The sequence below is a fragment of the Bufo bufo genome, chromosome 1 (assembly GCF_905171765.1).
Source record: "Bufo bufo chromosome 1, aBufBuf1.1, whole genome shotgun sequence".
In the NCBI taxonomy this organism is placed as follows: domain Eukaryota; kingdom Metazoa; phylum Chordata; class Amphibia; order Anura; family Bufonidae; genus Bufo; species Bufo bufo.
In genome coordinates, this window is record NC_053389.1 from 240206481 (window position 1) to 240222503 (window position 16023).

At 44.6% G+C, this 16023-nt stretch overlaps 1 protein-coding gene across 9 annotated transcripts in view; it reads left to right on the forward strand.

Annotated features, from left to right (window-relative positions):
• Positions 1-16023, forward strand: part of ABCC9 (ATP binding cassette subfamily C member 9) — an 83564-nt gene that overhangs the window by 24859 nt on the left and 42682 nt on the right. For all 9 annotated transcript variants that reach the window (XM_040437725.1, XM_040437733.1, XM_040437719.1 and 6 more), the window contains exons 7-16: positions 2562-2750; positions 2990-3166; positions 4046-4201; positions 5315-5449; positions 5523-5685; positions 7821-7861; positions 8996-9138; positions 9474-9582; positions 12108-12218; positions 14366-14438. In XM_040437725.1, the coding sequence (XP_040293659.1) occupies positions 2562-2750; positions 2990-3166; positions 4046-4201; positions 5315-5449; positions 5523-5685; positions 7821-7861; positions 8996-9138; positions 9474-9582; positions 12108-12218; positions 14366-14438 (1297 nt within the window). The remainder of the gene's footprint in view (positions 1-2561; positions 2751-2989; positions 3167-4045; positions 4202-5314; positions 5450-5522; positions 5686-7820; positions 7862-8995; positions 9139-9473; positions 9583-12107; positions 12219-14365; positions 14439-16023) is intronic.

Below are 16023 nucleotides of genomic sequence, written 5' to 3' on the forward strand. Positions count from 1 at the left end.
GGAATTTCCCAGTTAAACAAGGCATGCTGCCATTTAGGGCTAGTTCAGGTGAATGTCGTGATATCTTTCACTTAGTGATCCATTGTTACATTCTAGAGAAATCACTTTATATCCATATGCAGATGAGCACCGAGGACGGGCTTGCCAGAAGTCAGAACCAGGAGTGGGTCCAAAACAGATTAGAGGCACAGCTTTTTTCCATTATACTTTTCTCTTGAGCTTCCACTCCTGGTTTTGGCTTACAGCTACTGACTAGTTTCACATGGTTCAGATTCAGTCAAAAAAGCCTGAAAAAATAGAGCATCACGATGAACAATTTTTTACTCACAATGATGGACCTCATTGTAATCAATGGGGTCTGTCAGGTTCTGTAAGTGTCCATCATGAAATGGATCTGGCACTGCCTTCATTTTCAGATAACGGAACAGAAAAATATGAGCACAGCTATATTTCTGCTTGCTGTCAGTGACTGGGGACATTGGGACAAACTGGTGTAAAGTAGAACTGGCTTAGTTGCTCATAGCAACCAATCAGATTCCACCTTTCATTTCCCAAAGGAGCTGGGGAAAGTGAAAGGTGGAATCTGATTGGTTGCTCTGGGCAACTAAGCCAGTTCTACTTTACACCAGTTTGATAAATCTCCCTCATTGTTTACATCCAGGGGTTGGAAACTGTCCTACCCTAATACATATCACAGCTGGAGGTTTGTTACAGTTCTATCTGTTGAAGACAATCCCGTAAACAGCCTGGACTCCAGGCTGACATGTGTCACCTGCGCTGAAACATTGTAACAGACGATTTATGTGTGTTTACTTCATAGTACTGTCTAGACTGGAGTACATTGTAACAAACCTTTATCTGTGAGCACAAAGCAGGAAAGGGTTTCAACTGAATGTTTCCACTCATCGGCAGCAAGCAGAGTGTCTGAAAATGGTGAAGAATAAAAACATGAAGGGGTCATTTATTAAGACTAAGGCGTTTTAGGTGCGAGTTTTAAGAACCCCGTGTGTGCCGGCCTCTATATAACTTTGACACATATACCGCTTCCTTGCTGGCTTAAATTTAGACCATTTCTACACCTAAACCAGGCGTAGAAAATGATAAATGAAAGGCGCCTGCCGTCCTGTCCCTTTCCCCGCCCATGCAACGCCTCCTTTTTTAAACCTGGCGTGAGCAGGAAAAAATTGACGATTGCAGCGCAATTAACCTTTGCGCCACAATCTGAGCCAAAAATATGCCTAAAATTTCAGGCAAATTTCTATTAGTAAATGACCCCCAAAGTCTATAAGAAAGTTGCAGAGATATGCAATGTTAGATTGTAACATCAAAAAACCCATAGATCCCTGGGCCCCCAGGAGTGGATGTGGCCCGCAGTCGCCGCGGGGATGTAGCCGTATTGCTGCATGCTTTGCACGTGGATTGTTTCTGCCAGCGATGTTGTGGGCAGTAGGAGGTGACTCCTGGGTGGTGCGGTTATCGCCTGCGCTGTGTGAGTGTGGAGGGTTAACCACGTTATCGCCTCTTACATTCTGGCACTTGCTGCATTTTTCCATTGTGAGGTGAGACGCTGTTCTGAGCCGCGATTTAAACAAGTGCCTGGGTCGTGGCCAATGTGATTGGCGTGGAGTCTGCTCTTCTGCTCTCAGGACGTCATCTTCACTCATACAAGAGCCTGGGTTAAAAGGGGCACTCCACCCACAAAATGTCACTCGGTGGAATGCTGCCTATTTACTGAAAGACAGAAAGTAGGAAAATGAGTCATGCACCTGAAGGGGGATATAGTTCTGTGTGATACTGTATCATACATGATAGCTTTAGATGTTTGATGTATCTTCATGCAATCATATACGATTCCATCTGCTTAGCTGTTGTATCTAATCCTCTCTGCTGATCTGTGTGTCTAAGCCAATTGGTGTGATACTGTTTGTGTATCTAAGCCTATCATGTATGATGCTGTTTGTTGAGCCACTGTATCTAATCATATCATATGTAATACTGTCTGTTGAACTAATCTTTCTAATCCTATCATGTTTGATACTGTCTGCTGAGCTGCTATATCTAATCCTATCATTTGTAATACTGTGTTCTGGGTCTCTGTATCTAATCGTATCATGTGTGATACTGTCTGCTGAGCTGTTGTATCTAATCTTGCCCTGTGTGATACTGTCTGCTGAATTGCTGTATCTAATCCTATCATATTTGATACTGTCTGCTGAGCCGCCATATCTAGTTCTGTCATTTGTAATACTTTCTTCTGGGTCTCTGTCTCTAATCGTATTATTTGATACTATCTGCTGAGCTGTTGTATCTAATCTCATCATGCGTTACGTTGCCTGCTGAGTTGATGTATCTAATCTTGCCATGTGTAATGCTGTCTGCTGAGTTGTTGTATCTAATCTCATCATGCGTGATGTTGCCTGCTGAGTTGATGTATCTAATCTTGCCATGTGTAATACTGTCTGTGTTTGACCAGTATAATTCCCCTGTCCCAGTAACATTAGATGATGAGGGTTGTAGTGCTGTGTGAATAACCTTTTACATCTTTCAAATGTTTTGCACAGAAAAAGGTGATTGATCAGCCTCACAAGACTCCATCCATCTGGGTCGCCATCTATAAAGCATTTGGGCGTCCAATCTTGTTAAGCAGCACCTTCCGGTATTTGGCTGACCTTTTGGGGTTTGCTGGTCCTCTGTGTATATCGGGGATCGTCGAGCATCTCCGAGACACCAATAAAACCAAAATAGAACAGGTGAGTCCTCTCCAATAGGAGCGAGTTCCATAGTGTGACTGCTCTTACGGTAAAGAATCCCTCCTCTGCTGATAGTGGAAGCTTTAAGTGGTGACATAAGGGGCATGGCTTCCTAACTGCTAACAAGATCCTATGTATGCTATGTGTCCTCTAATCTGAATTCAGCCTCATATCTTACTGGTCTCACTATAATGTGTGCCCCCCGAGTAACTTTCCTCCTCCTCCTCCTCTGTCTCCAGGACCTGCCCAGCAGCCAGTTCATCAGTGTCTGCTTCCTTTCTTCAAAGGAGTTTCTGGAGAATTACTTTGTATTGGCCGTCCTTTTATTTTTGGCTTTAATTCTCCAGAGGACGTTCTTGCAAGCGTCATACTATGTCACCATAGAGACCGGGGTCAACTTTCGGGGGGGTTTACTGGTAAGTGCACCTCTCTTCCCCAAATGCTAAGTTTCTGTCTTAGACTGTGAAAGAATCTGAAAAATAATATTTATAGGGAAAGCATAGTTGCCAAGGGCCCCAAATTAACACCGGCTGTCCCTCATTTTCAGGGGCTGTCCCAGTTGAAAATGGGCAGGGCTTATGTAAGCCTAATCCATATATGGGCATCTGGGGTGTTCCCAGCGGTGGGGCTTATATGCCCAAATTTACCAACTGTCTATCCTCTCTCCATCTTCTGTCCTTTTAAGTGTAACTGTTGTATTATGTATGGACGGGGATGTTAAACATTTTTGTAACATACTTTACTAGTGAAAGATGTTTTTTTTTTCTAGAAAGCAGGGTGTAAAGATTATTTTTAGTGAAGCTCTAACTGAGCGTTAGTAAGGAGAGTCTGTCTTCAGTCTTCAGTGTTGGAACTGAGCGCTGAAGACGCCTGAGTGTGACATACAGAGGCTTCCAGCTTGCCTCTTGTCACTACCCCCGTCTCTGGCTACTGTATATGCTCTCTATCACTGCCCATCACCCTGTCTATCTGCCTTGTTACACACAGGGGTCTTCAGTGCTCAGTACAACTTTGAAGACTGGAGACAGATTCTCCTTAGCTTTCTAGTACAAAGAAACATCTTTCCCTAATGAAGTACATTATAAAAATGTTCAATACCCCTGTCCCTACACATTAATAAAAATGTTAGTTAAAAATAAAGCAAGGTGCGGAGACCAGGAGCGGCACCGGGAGCCGGTACCGGGGTAAGTATATTCCATGTGGGGTGCCCGACACATGAGGGGACATTTTATACTCTTGGAGACCCCCTTTAACTGATGTTTAATGAGACCACAACACTTTCCTTTCTGTTTTAGGCCATGATCTACAACAAAATCCTCAAGTTGTCCACCTCCAACATGTCCATGGGAGAAATGACCCTGGGGCAGATCAATAACTTGGTGGCCATTGAGACCAATCAACTGATGTGGTTCCTCTTCCTGTGCCCAAATCTGTGGGCAATGCCTGTTCAGGTACAGCTTCCAAGTAAGGGAATCTTTAATAATGGGGCAAAATTAGAATGAGCTTAAAGGGAAACTGTCACATTGAATATGGTGGTTGAGCTGCAGGCAGCATGTAATAGAGCAGGAGGAGCTGAGCAGATTGATACAGTATATAGATTTATCGGAAAAGATTCAGTATAACGTGTACTTTTCTCATTTAATTTCCTGCCCATTCTGGTTTGTGAAGTCAAGGACTCGGTGACAGTGACAGCCATGACTGTGTATACAAAGATAGCTGTCAGTCACTGATAGGACCGCCTCCTGGACTTCACAGCCTAGCATGGGCAGGAAATTAAATGAATAAAATACATGTTATACAGAATCTTTTCCGATAAAACTATATAGCAATCTGCTCAGCTCCGCCTGATCTATAACATGGTGCCTGCATTGCACTGCATTTTCATGGTGACAGGTTCACTTAAAAAATTATAAGCAAATGTAAACTGATGATTTTTGGTCACAGTGTAATTATATTACTATTATATTCAGTGATGTCAGTAACAGGGGGCGGGGCTGTGACAACCTCTCAGACATGATATAGAGGCTGGTTGTCAGCAGTAATAGATGGAATAGCTGTTACTGTAGTATAAGGTGTGTGGATCTCATGTCTGATCACAGTGTAATTATATTACTATTATATTCAGTGATGTCAGTAACAGGGGGCGGGGCTGTGACAACCTCTCAGACATGATATAGAGGCTGGTTGTCAGCAGTAATAGATGGAATAGCTGTTACTGTAGTATAAGGTGTGTGGATCTCATGTCTGATCACAATGTAATTATATTACTATTATATTCAGTGATGTCAGTAACAGGGGGCGGGGCTGTGACAACCTCTTAGACATGATATAGAGGCTGGTTGTCAGCAGTAATAGATGGAATAGCTGTTACTGTAGTATAAGGTGTGTGGATCTCATGTCTGATCACAATGTAATTATATTACTATTATACTCAGTGATGTCAGCAACAGGGGGCGGGGCTGTGACTACCTGTATGGATCTCATTACCAGGGAATGAAGGATGAGTTTGTTCTGAGGTTCTTCTATAGATTATTCTGATTCTTTTTGACTCTTGGTCTTTGTAGATTATCATGGGGGTCATCCTCTTATATAAGCTGCTGGGTGTCAGCGCTCTGGTGGGTGCCGCGGTCATCCTCCTTCTCGCTCCGGTACAATACTTCATTGCTACGAAGCTGGCGGAGGTTCAGAAGAACACACTGGTAAGTGTGGGCCCTGGGCCCCAGCTGATGACCGTCAGACTTTGTGGTAACATATCATTCTTTGTCACTTCAGGATTATTCCACCGAGAGGTTAAAGAAGACAAACGAGATTCTGAAAGGCATTAAGCTGCTGAAGCTGTACGCCTGGGAGAACATCTTCTGCTCCAGCGTGGAAGAGACCAGGATGAAGGAGTTAACCAGTCTGAAGACATTTGCGCTTCACACCTCCCTCTCCAGTGAGTGCCGGGACTTGAGGAGCAGGGGCTTCAGTCTTACAATGTTCAGGGGTGATGTTAGGGACTTGAGGAGCAGGGGCTTCAGTCTTACAATGTTCAGGGGTGATGTTAGGGACTTGAGGAGCAGGGGCTTCAGTCTTACAATGTTCAGGGGTGATGTTAGGGACTTGAGGAGCAGGGGCTTCAGTCTTACAATGTTCAGGGGTGATGTTAGGGACTTGAGGAGCAGGGGCTTCAGTCTTACAATGTTCAGGGGTGATGTTAGGGACTTGAGGAGCAGGGGCTTCAGTCTTACAATGTTCAGGGGTGATGTTAGGGACTTGAGGAGCAGGGGCTTCAGTCTTACAATGTTCAGGGGTGATGTTAGGGACTTGAGAAGCAGGGGCTGAAACCTTAGGGCTCTGTTACACAAGCGCGTCCCTTGCAGGAATCACGCTCCGTGTAAGAGAGGAATGATGTGTTCTGGACTTAGGAAACGCACAGCATTTGGCTACATTCACACGACTGTATGTGTTTTGTGGTCTGCAAATTGCGGTTCCGCAAAAAAAATGATGACGTCCGTATGGCATCCGTTTTTTTGCAGATCCATTGTAACAATGCCTATCCTTGTCTGCAAAACGGACAAGAATAGGACATGTTCTATTTTTTGGGCGGGGCTATGGACATACGGATGCGGATAGCACATGGTATGCTGTCCGCATTTTTTGCGGACCCATTGAAATGAATGGGTCTGCATCCTATACGGAAAAAAAACGAACGGACACGGAAACAAAATAGGTTTGTGTAAAAGTAGCCTTAGGGCTCATTCACACAGCCGTAGGTGGGCCGTTCCGTGCATTGGGGACTGCAATCTGCTCTCCCCAGTGCACGGGAACCGTAAGGTGCTGGGATGAATCCAGACCCATTCAACTTGAATGGGTCTGAATTCGTCCGTTCCGCAAAAAGATAGGACATGTTCTTTCTTTTTGCGGAACGGAAGTACAGAACTGAACCCCACAGAAGCACTCCGTAGGGTTCAGTTCCGTGCTTCCGTTCCGCATCTCCGGAATGGGTCCGCATCCGTGACGCAGAATGCATATGGAACGGTGTTTCCGTTTATTGCGGATCGGCATATGCGGTCCGCAATACGGAATCGGAACCCATACGTTGGTGTGCGTGAGGCCTTATGATGATTGATAATGCTGTGTGCCTCTGCGTGACCTTTCTGTAACAGAATCCCACTGACAGCTTTATGTCAGTATGATTCCATTGCACCTTTACACGGGCAGATTGTTGGGAACGAGCATTGACAGGAACGTTGGTTCCCGATTGTCTGGACATGTAAATCCACCATTAGGAGGCCCCGTACACATTAGATAACCCAGCCAGAAGTGTCGGATTTAGTTAACGATAATCTAATTTGCAAGGGGACCTTTATTTAAGGGTCTTAGGCAGCAGGGGCTACATCCTTAAAGCGTGCAGAGGCTGTGTCAGGGGTTGCAGTATTGTCAGGGACTTGGTGTCACACCTCGTGATGCCCATTATTACATCAGTCTGAGCACAGAGAACGTGGCTGCAGAAAACGTGGCTGCAGAAAACACAGAAGTGTCAGGAAACATTGTCATGTGGAGATCATGGGAAAATAGTATGTGAAGTGAGAGCAAATGATGGGTGTACGTGGTTCGGGAGATGGGGGGGGGGGGGGGGGGACGCTACAGCCTGGGATTACATTCTGCTGATGCTCAGCAGGGACCGCAATTCTCCGAAACTGGGTCATCAGAACAAATGGGAATATATAGGACGCTGGAGTACCCTGCAGGGTGAGGGGGATGTAGTGTCTTATTGTCCATGTATAGAAGATGCTGGGAGGGGGTAAGGGGCTGGGGCTCAGGAAAAGTTAATATTGACCCTTCACAGACCAGTATGCACCTGAGCCACTACTGGTGATCTCTTTTATAGAGTGGATCCATCTCTCAGCTGCACTGGATCCTATGGAGTCTATAGGCTATATTAAGGAAATCCTGAATCTATTATGTGTTGGTAGAGGGTAATCTGGATTTGGTCATTTGGAATAGAGCAGTCTGCCAGTGCATGCTGGGAGCTGTAGAGCCACAGACCCCTGCCCTCTAAAGCCTGTAATTTTCTGTATTTTGCAGTATTCATGAACGCAGCCATCCCTATAGCGGCCGTGCTGGCGGTAAGATCAGATTCTTTTACTGTGCTTTATAATGATCCTATACTCTGAGACCTCTTAGGTGATGGATTATCAGACATTCTAGAACAGGCATGCTCAACCTGCGGCCCTCCGGCTGTTGCAAAACCACAACTCCCAGCATGCCTGAACAGCATACAGCTATCAGCCTACAGCGGGGCATTGTGGGAGTTGTAGTTTTACAACAGCTGGAGGGCCGCAGGTTGAGCATGCCTGGTCTAGAATATAGGAGTATACATATGGATCAATAGATCAGGAGTCATGTAGGGGCTTTACAATGGTCACTCATCAATACTCATTTACTTTCCTGTACGGCTAAATTCAATTTATTGTTAATGACTCCAAACACGCTGACCTCTGACCTCCCCTACACCACCACCCGTGGTATAACACTGATCCTGCGGCTCCTTCTCTACCCTGATCTCTGCCTTTAGGGGTGAATTAGGAAGCCTCCATACATATTAGACGGTCAGCTGGTCCTGACTGTGCATTTGGCCAATATTTTTAAATTGGAGGGACCAGCGACCAATGGCACTCCATCTGCTCTGGAACTACAACTCCCAGAATGCTCCATTAATTTCTATGGGAGTTTAAGAACAGCAGAGCAAGTGTGCATGCTGGGAGTTGTAGTTACACAGCAGCTGGAGTAACAAAGGTTGTCGACCCCTGTTCTAATGTGTATGGCCAGATTTAGATATGGTCTAATAGCAGAATTGTGACTGCAGCTCTGAATGTAATTGGGGTCCAGACCTCTGCTAGTGTACTGCGTGTTATATGGAGGGGCACCCTGTAAAAGTAGAGGTGAAAGTAAAGCTACCTTTGATGCAGAGAAAATGATAATATATTATTTATTGATGTCCTCTGTTGTTGCGTTTAAAGGGGTTTCCATACCCCTTTAGTGCTATGACCTTTGGATAAGATGGGTCATAAAGTATTGTACATACAGCCTCTCCATATAGAAATGAACGGGAGTTATGAACACTTGTCAAGTGAAGGCCCCCAGAGACCCCCATTAATTTCAGTCCTCCCAGTGACATCCTCTCATTATGGGGATCTCTAGCAAGTTCCTCCTGCTTTGCTCTGATTGTGTAATATGCTGGTTTCTTGTGTGATCCTCAGACATTTGTGACCCACGAATATGTGGAGAGCAATACCCTGACTCCGGCCAACGCCTTTGCATCCCTGTCGTTATTCCACATCCTAGTCACTCCACTCTTTCTGCTGTCCACGGTGGTCAGATTTGCCGTGAAGGCGCTTGTCAGGTGCGTCATTAGATTCCTTATTGTTATAAGTGACTCGTAAATAACAGTTATGGCCACTGGGGGCGCCGTTCTGTGATTCATGATGCTAAAGGTGGACTCCACCCAGAGATTCTCAGAGAAACATTTTGGATGGAGTGTTCCCTTGACTACTCACATAAAGTGTCCGCCTTGGCCCATCAATTTGTTTTTTTAATGTAAATAGATCCAAATCTCTCCCCTCTTATAATAGATTTTTTTAATAGTCAGATCTGGTTTTCTGAAGTCATCAGATTTTATATGTAACATTTCACCTTTCAGTCGGACATGTGATTCTGTCTCGGCTTCTTTCCCTGCAGCGTTCAGAAACTAAACGAGTTCTTCACAAGTGATGAGATCAGGGACGACAGTGCAAGGAATGGAGATTCCCCTGCCCTACTGGATGCCTGCAGGAAACATCCAGGAATTGTATGTACCTTGCTCATCGCACTGAGGTCATCAGTGACACTGCGGTCTATAGATGTCACCACTGCAGAAACATAATGTAACTAATGAAGTGTAGACAGAAAGTGACCCTTATAATTAGTAACATGGGCACAGTGCCCCATATGTAAGGCACACATATTATATTAATGGGGTTGTCCAGCTTTAACACAGTTTTTGCCACCACCCAACCTCTCATGCAGTGGCTGGGTTTGGGGTGGCCCCAACGCTATGCTGGGTCCCAGGGACACTGTCTAAGTGTCACCACGTGTTGCTGCTCTCCGGAAGGGATGGTAAGGCGTGGTGCACCCCAATGGGAAATAAGTCCAGAGAGTCAAGGTCTGCAGTGAACCAGTGCTCTTCTTTACTGGAGGAACTCAAGTCCAAAAAATACAGGCAAGGCTCTGGACTGGCTTCTCCAGTCTCCTCCCTGGCAGAAGAAGGGTTCATGCTGAGGAATGACCTGAACTAGTTATCCCCCACTCTCTCTCAGAAGGCTGGTACCCTGGCCAAAGGCGGGAGGCCCATGCTCTGTGGCTTGTAGTCCGGCTGGCTCCTTGGTCACAGGGCTGGTGACCCATGGTCTGTGGCTCAGCATCCCAATCTCCCAGCGTCTTCTTCTGGTCACTCATGCAGTCTGGCAAGAGTCTCTTCTTCCAAGCACTGATCCCTAATTGCAGAACACTAGTCTCCTTATATACAGTTTCTGGCTGAACTAGAACCTGCTAGTGGGAGGGGTGGAGTGGAAAAACTCATCACAAACAAATACAATGTTACAGTTATCGTTTATCATAGACTTGCATTAGATCTTCAATGATACTCAATGGCAATAACACAGCAGTTTTTCCAGACAAAAACAAGTCTTCAGACATATTAACAAAGCTAAACCAAGTCTGGCTTTTTCCCTCCATAACATTCTCTTTCTTAACTCTTATGGTGGCTGTGGAAAATTACCAGCTTCTCATTATTAGCTAGAAAGTCCCAAAAGTCTCTTAGTGTTATTAACCCTTTCCACAGCGCTGTGCCATCACAGTGCAAATGAACATGATATATATCACAACAAACTTATACAATGCAGTTAAACAGTAGTAAACAGTATAAGTCAGTGCAAGTTAACCCTTTAAAGTAAAATAAAATGAGGAGTTTGCAAAGGGGAAACAAGCAAATGTCCAGACTTCACAGTTTCCCTGCTCCAGGGCACTACACTCACCCTGCTGAACCTGCGGAGAGAAGCATACTAACCTGCTACCCGCCTCTCAGGTCTAGCTCCTTCAGTTTGCCACCCTCCTGTTCCTTGCTTGTCAACTTTCAGAGTGGACGGGGTTGGTCATGCAGTGACTGATTGCTGCAGTGATATGTTCTCCATTCATCACATCATTGGGTCACTGGCTGGCGAAAATAGTTTTAAAGCTGCACAATCCCTTTTAAACCCCACCCACAATACATTATATATACTCCTTGCTTCAAGTCCTCACTATTTTAAAGACTGTTTGCTGTCAGTGAATTAGAACATTCTTGTTTATACTCAGAGTGTAAAAACCCATTCTGACCTAATATTTTTAACAGCAGCTGAGGGTTTGTTACAATGTATCTAAGCTAGACAATACTCTGTGAACTAAATAGCTTGGAATCCAGACTGATACATTTCGCCAGTATTGATACATTGTAACACAGTCAGGACAAGAGAGAGATGTGTACTGCTGATCTGTTGAGCTCACAGAAGATTGTCTACACTAACACAGTTGTAACGCTCTGTTATGAGAAGTATCCAGCCATGGCATGTTTTCATCCTCTGGATGTAGACAAGAATGTTAACAGCAAGCAGAGATGTTGAAAAATAAAAATGGGGACATTTATCACCCGCTTTACACCAGGAAACTGGGGTCAAAGTTTGGTGCACGTCATGAGCAAATTTTGGGGGCTTTTCCAGAAAGTGGGCGGAGGATGGTGGAGTTGGGATGGCTATAGCCGACCCAGCACTTTTATTATAATCTACACCAGGAAACTGGAGTAGATTATAGTGGAAATTTAAACTGGTATAGATTTCTGTATTAGCACAAAGATTCTTAATAATTGTGGCGCATCAGACGCCAGCAGGGGAGAGATTAAGACCAGTCTATCAGCTGGTTTCTTCAGTTCTACAGTATTCATGTCTCGGTATTCTTCACCAGAATACTAGAAGATCCTCCAGGGGGCCCAAGCTCTTCCTAATAGACTTAAATATCCCTTTAAGTCTATTAGGAAGAGCTTGGGCCCCCTGGAGGATCTTCTAGTATTCTGGTGAAGAATACCGAGACATGAATACTGTAGAACTGAAGAAACCAGCTGATAGACTGGGATCGGAGTAGGGACTATGGGTGAAACAGTCATATACGTTTCCTGCCTGTGGTACTGCGATGGGGTCTACAGAGATATACAGTGACCTCCTAGGATACAACATACATCACATAGATGGGGGCGCAAACTGTTCCACTTGTGTCTGCAGCATTTTGCAATCTTTTTTTCCATAGCATTCAAGAGCCATCAACAGGAAGCAGCCCCTGAGGTACCAGCTGGACAGGTACGAACAGTCCCCGCGGAGACAGATACGCTCCCCAGGCAGCGAAGAAGCCGCAATCAAGGTTCCTAGTATCTGTTATCTCCCATTCTCCTAGCATCTTAATGGCTGAAGCTACAGCATCCATTACGAAGATATATGCAGAATGAGCAAATATAGTGAATGTATACAGGGAGTGCAGAATTATTAGGCAAGTTGTATTTTTGAGGATTAATTTTATTATTGAACAACAACCATGTTCTCAATGAACCCAAAAAAACTCATTAATATCAAAGTTGAATATTTTTGGAAGTAGTTTTTAGTTTGTTTTTAGTTTTAGCTATTTTAGGGGGATATCTGTGTGTGCAGGTGACTATTACTGTGCATAATTATTAGGCAACTTAACAAAAAACAAATATATACCCATTTCAATTATTTATTTTTACCAGTGAAACCAATATAACATCTCAACATTCACAAATATACATTTCTGACATTCAAAAACAAAACAAAAACAAATCAGTGACCAATATAGCCACCTTTCTTTGCAAGGACACTCAAAAGCCTGCCATCCATGGATTCTGTCAGTGTTTTGATCTGTTCACCATCAACATTGCGTGCAGCAGCAACCACAGCCTCCCAGACACTGTTCAGAGAGGTGTACTGTTTTCCCTCCTTGTAAATCTCACATTTGATGATGGACCACAGGTTCTCAATGGGGTTCAGATCAGGTGAACAAGGAGGCCATGTCATTAGATTTTCTTCTTTTATACCCTTTCTTGCCAGCCACGCTGTGGAGTACTTGGACGCGTGTGATGGAGCATTGTCCTGCATGAAAATCATGTTTTTCTTGAAGGATGCAGACTTCTTCCTGTACCACTGCTTGAAGAAGGTGTCTTCCAGAAACTGGCAGTAGGACTATGAGTTGAGCTTGACTCCGTCCTCAACCCGAAAAGGCCCCACAAGCTCATCTTTGATGATACCAGCCCAAACCAGTACTCCACCTCCACCTTGCTGGCGTCTGAGTCGGACTGGAGCTCTCTGCCCTTTACCAATCCAGCCACGGGCCCATCCATCTGGCCCATCAAGACTCACTCTCATTTCATCAGTCCATAAAACCTTAGAAAAATCAGTCTTGAGATATTTCTTGGCCCAGTCTTGACGTTTCAGCTTGTGTGTCTTGTTCAGTGGTGGTCGTCTTTCAGCCTTTCTTACCTTGGCCATGTCTCTGAGTATTGCACACCTTGTGCTTTTGGGCACTCCAGTGATGTTGCAGCTCTGAAATATGGCCAAACTGGTGGCAAGTGGCATCTTAGCAGCTGCACGCTTGACTTTTCTCAGTTCATGGGCAGTTATTTTGCGCCTTGGTTTTTCCACACGCTTCTTGCGACCCTGTTGACTATTTTGAATGAAACGCTTGATTGTTCGATGATCACGCTTCAGAAGCTTTGCAATTTTAAGAGTGCTGCATCCCTCTGCAAGATATCTCACTATTTTTGACTTTTCTGAGCCTTTCAAGTCCTTCTTTTGACCCATTTTGCCAAAGGAAAGGAAGTTGCCTAATAATTATGCACACCTGATATAGGGTGTTGATGTCATTAGACCACACCCCTTCTCATTACAGAGATGCACATCACCTAATATGCTTAATTGGTAGTAGGCTTTCGAGCCTATACAGCTTGGAGTAAGACAACATGCATAAAGAGGATGATGTGGTCAAAATACTCATTTGCCTAATAATTCTGCACTCCCTGTACATCTAGATGAATAACACTGAATAACATCTGTACTGTAATACCTGTAAATGGAAGGAGTTAGGAGTTAGGGTCCTTTTACATTGGGCAATTAGAGCCCCAAACAGGTACCAATCTACAATATACAAGTCAATCTGCGCTTATTTAAACAGTCTTTCACCACGGTCTGATGCAAAGTGAATGGGGGATGAACAACCGTTAATACGATCATTCATATCCCATACAGTTGCCATATTGTCATCAGCACATCCTGATGTGCTGCTGTCAAATGATGAATTTCGCTGGCACATTAGAAGATGCATTTGCTTGATTCTCAGGTGATCAGGGTCGCATTTACACGGGCAACTATCTGAAATAAATGTTTGTACGAACTCTCAATCCCGATAATTGGCCCTAGATTTGCATGTGTTAAATGGCCCTTAGATTTTATCTACAGATTCAGGATAGTAATAGTGCTGTTCATTCATTTCTCTTAAAGGTGTACAACGGCTACTTCTCCTGGGGGACAGGATTAGCAACATTATCCAATATTAATATCCAAATACCAACAGGTAAGATAAGATATCCTCTCACCCTGAAAGACAGTTACACCCCGCACAATGTGGTTTCCTGGATTGAAACGTCTCAGTGAGGTCACAAGACACATGTCTCTGCCGCTCTACCATGTATGTGCGGTGAGCTGGACCGGGGTATGCACTCTGACGCCAAATTATGCAATGGCTAGGTCAGATGTAGTTGATAGTTTATAGTTTAGTTCGTGACGCCAATTGCAGCGTGCGCAGGGTACAGTCACAGGGCCCTTTAAGGTGTTGTAACTCACGTACCAGGTTAGGAATGCCAGAGTGGTGTAATGTCTCTGTATGGTAGTAGTAATAGTGTCAACAGTGTCTCCTACCTGGGTACGGCTGGACTCCTGGATCCTGGCTCACTTGCAATAAAATGAGTGTGGTGCTAGTAGGAGTAATAGAGGGATTTTCAGCAGTAATTGAGATCGAAACCTTAAATAAAGTTCAAACTGGTCTTTACTGGTAGTAATTCTCATCCAAGCTAGGTACAGCAATAGTCTTTGGTCCCAGCAGGTATTGGCAATGTGTGGCAGGAAATTATCTTCTGCTCTATCATGTGCCTGGAGCTTTTGCAGGAAAAGGACATCTGCTTGTTAGCTCTAAAATGTGGCAGGAATTTGGCTTCTGCACTGACTATCTTCTGCTGTCTTGGGGACTGACTAGCTAAGGAGGAATTTGGCTTCCCCTGGGGTCTCTGGTCTCTACTCACAGTATACTTCTTCCTGGAGTTCTGGAGTTTGTCTGCTTGATTCTACCATCTGAGGCTGAAGGGCTCAGCCTGGGGATGATGATCAATGTCTCAGCCGAGACAAGATCCTGGCTTGGATCCCTATATCTGGGAGCTCCTACACGCACAGCCTTCCCCTAGCCGGGGTGGCTGGCACACTAACTTAACTTCCTTTCCTCCCCATGAGGCAGGACATGGGCCAGCCCACTTCTGCTCATAGAGGGGGAGCTGAACTGGAATGAACTATTCCAGTTCAGAAACACTAAACTGTAGTCCTTGCTGAACACATTGCTGCCACCTGCTGGTGAACATGAAAATTACAGCAATATACATTTAACAAGGATTAGAATGCACAATTGTGAGGAAATTACATGAAATTACACAAGATGACAATGTTAATGCCCTTAACAGGTTGTAGCGGGGTAGAAGAGTTTCGTAACACAACTCTGTGGTGTTACATATGGCTCTTAGCAAATCAGAAGAGCAGAGTGGAGTTACAAAAAACATATCCCTGCCGCTCTACCATGTATGGCTCATAGCCAATCAGAAGAGCAGAGTGGGGTCACATGACACATGTCCCTGCCGATCTACCATGTATGGTTCATAGCCAATCAGAAGAACAGAGTGGGGTCACAAGACATATGTCCCTGCAGTTCCACCATCTGTGCCTGTTCCCTGTAAGGCCTTAGCAAATCAGAAGAGCAGAGAGGGATTAGCTGGGATCTCTACTTTTTAAGAAACTAAAAATGTTGCATGATCTACTTCCTTACAGCTATAACTCCTAGAAGACAGGCATCTCTATCCTAATTGAACCAAGAGGTCACACGACAAAATTCCCATAAG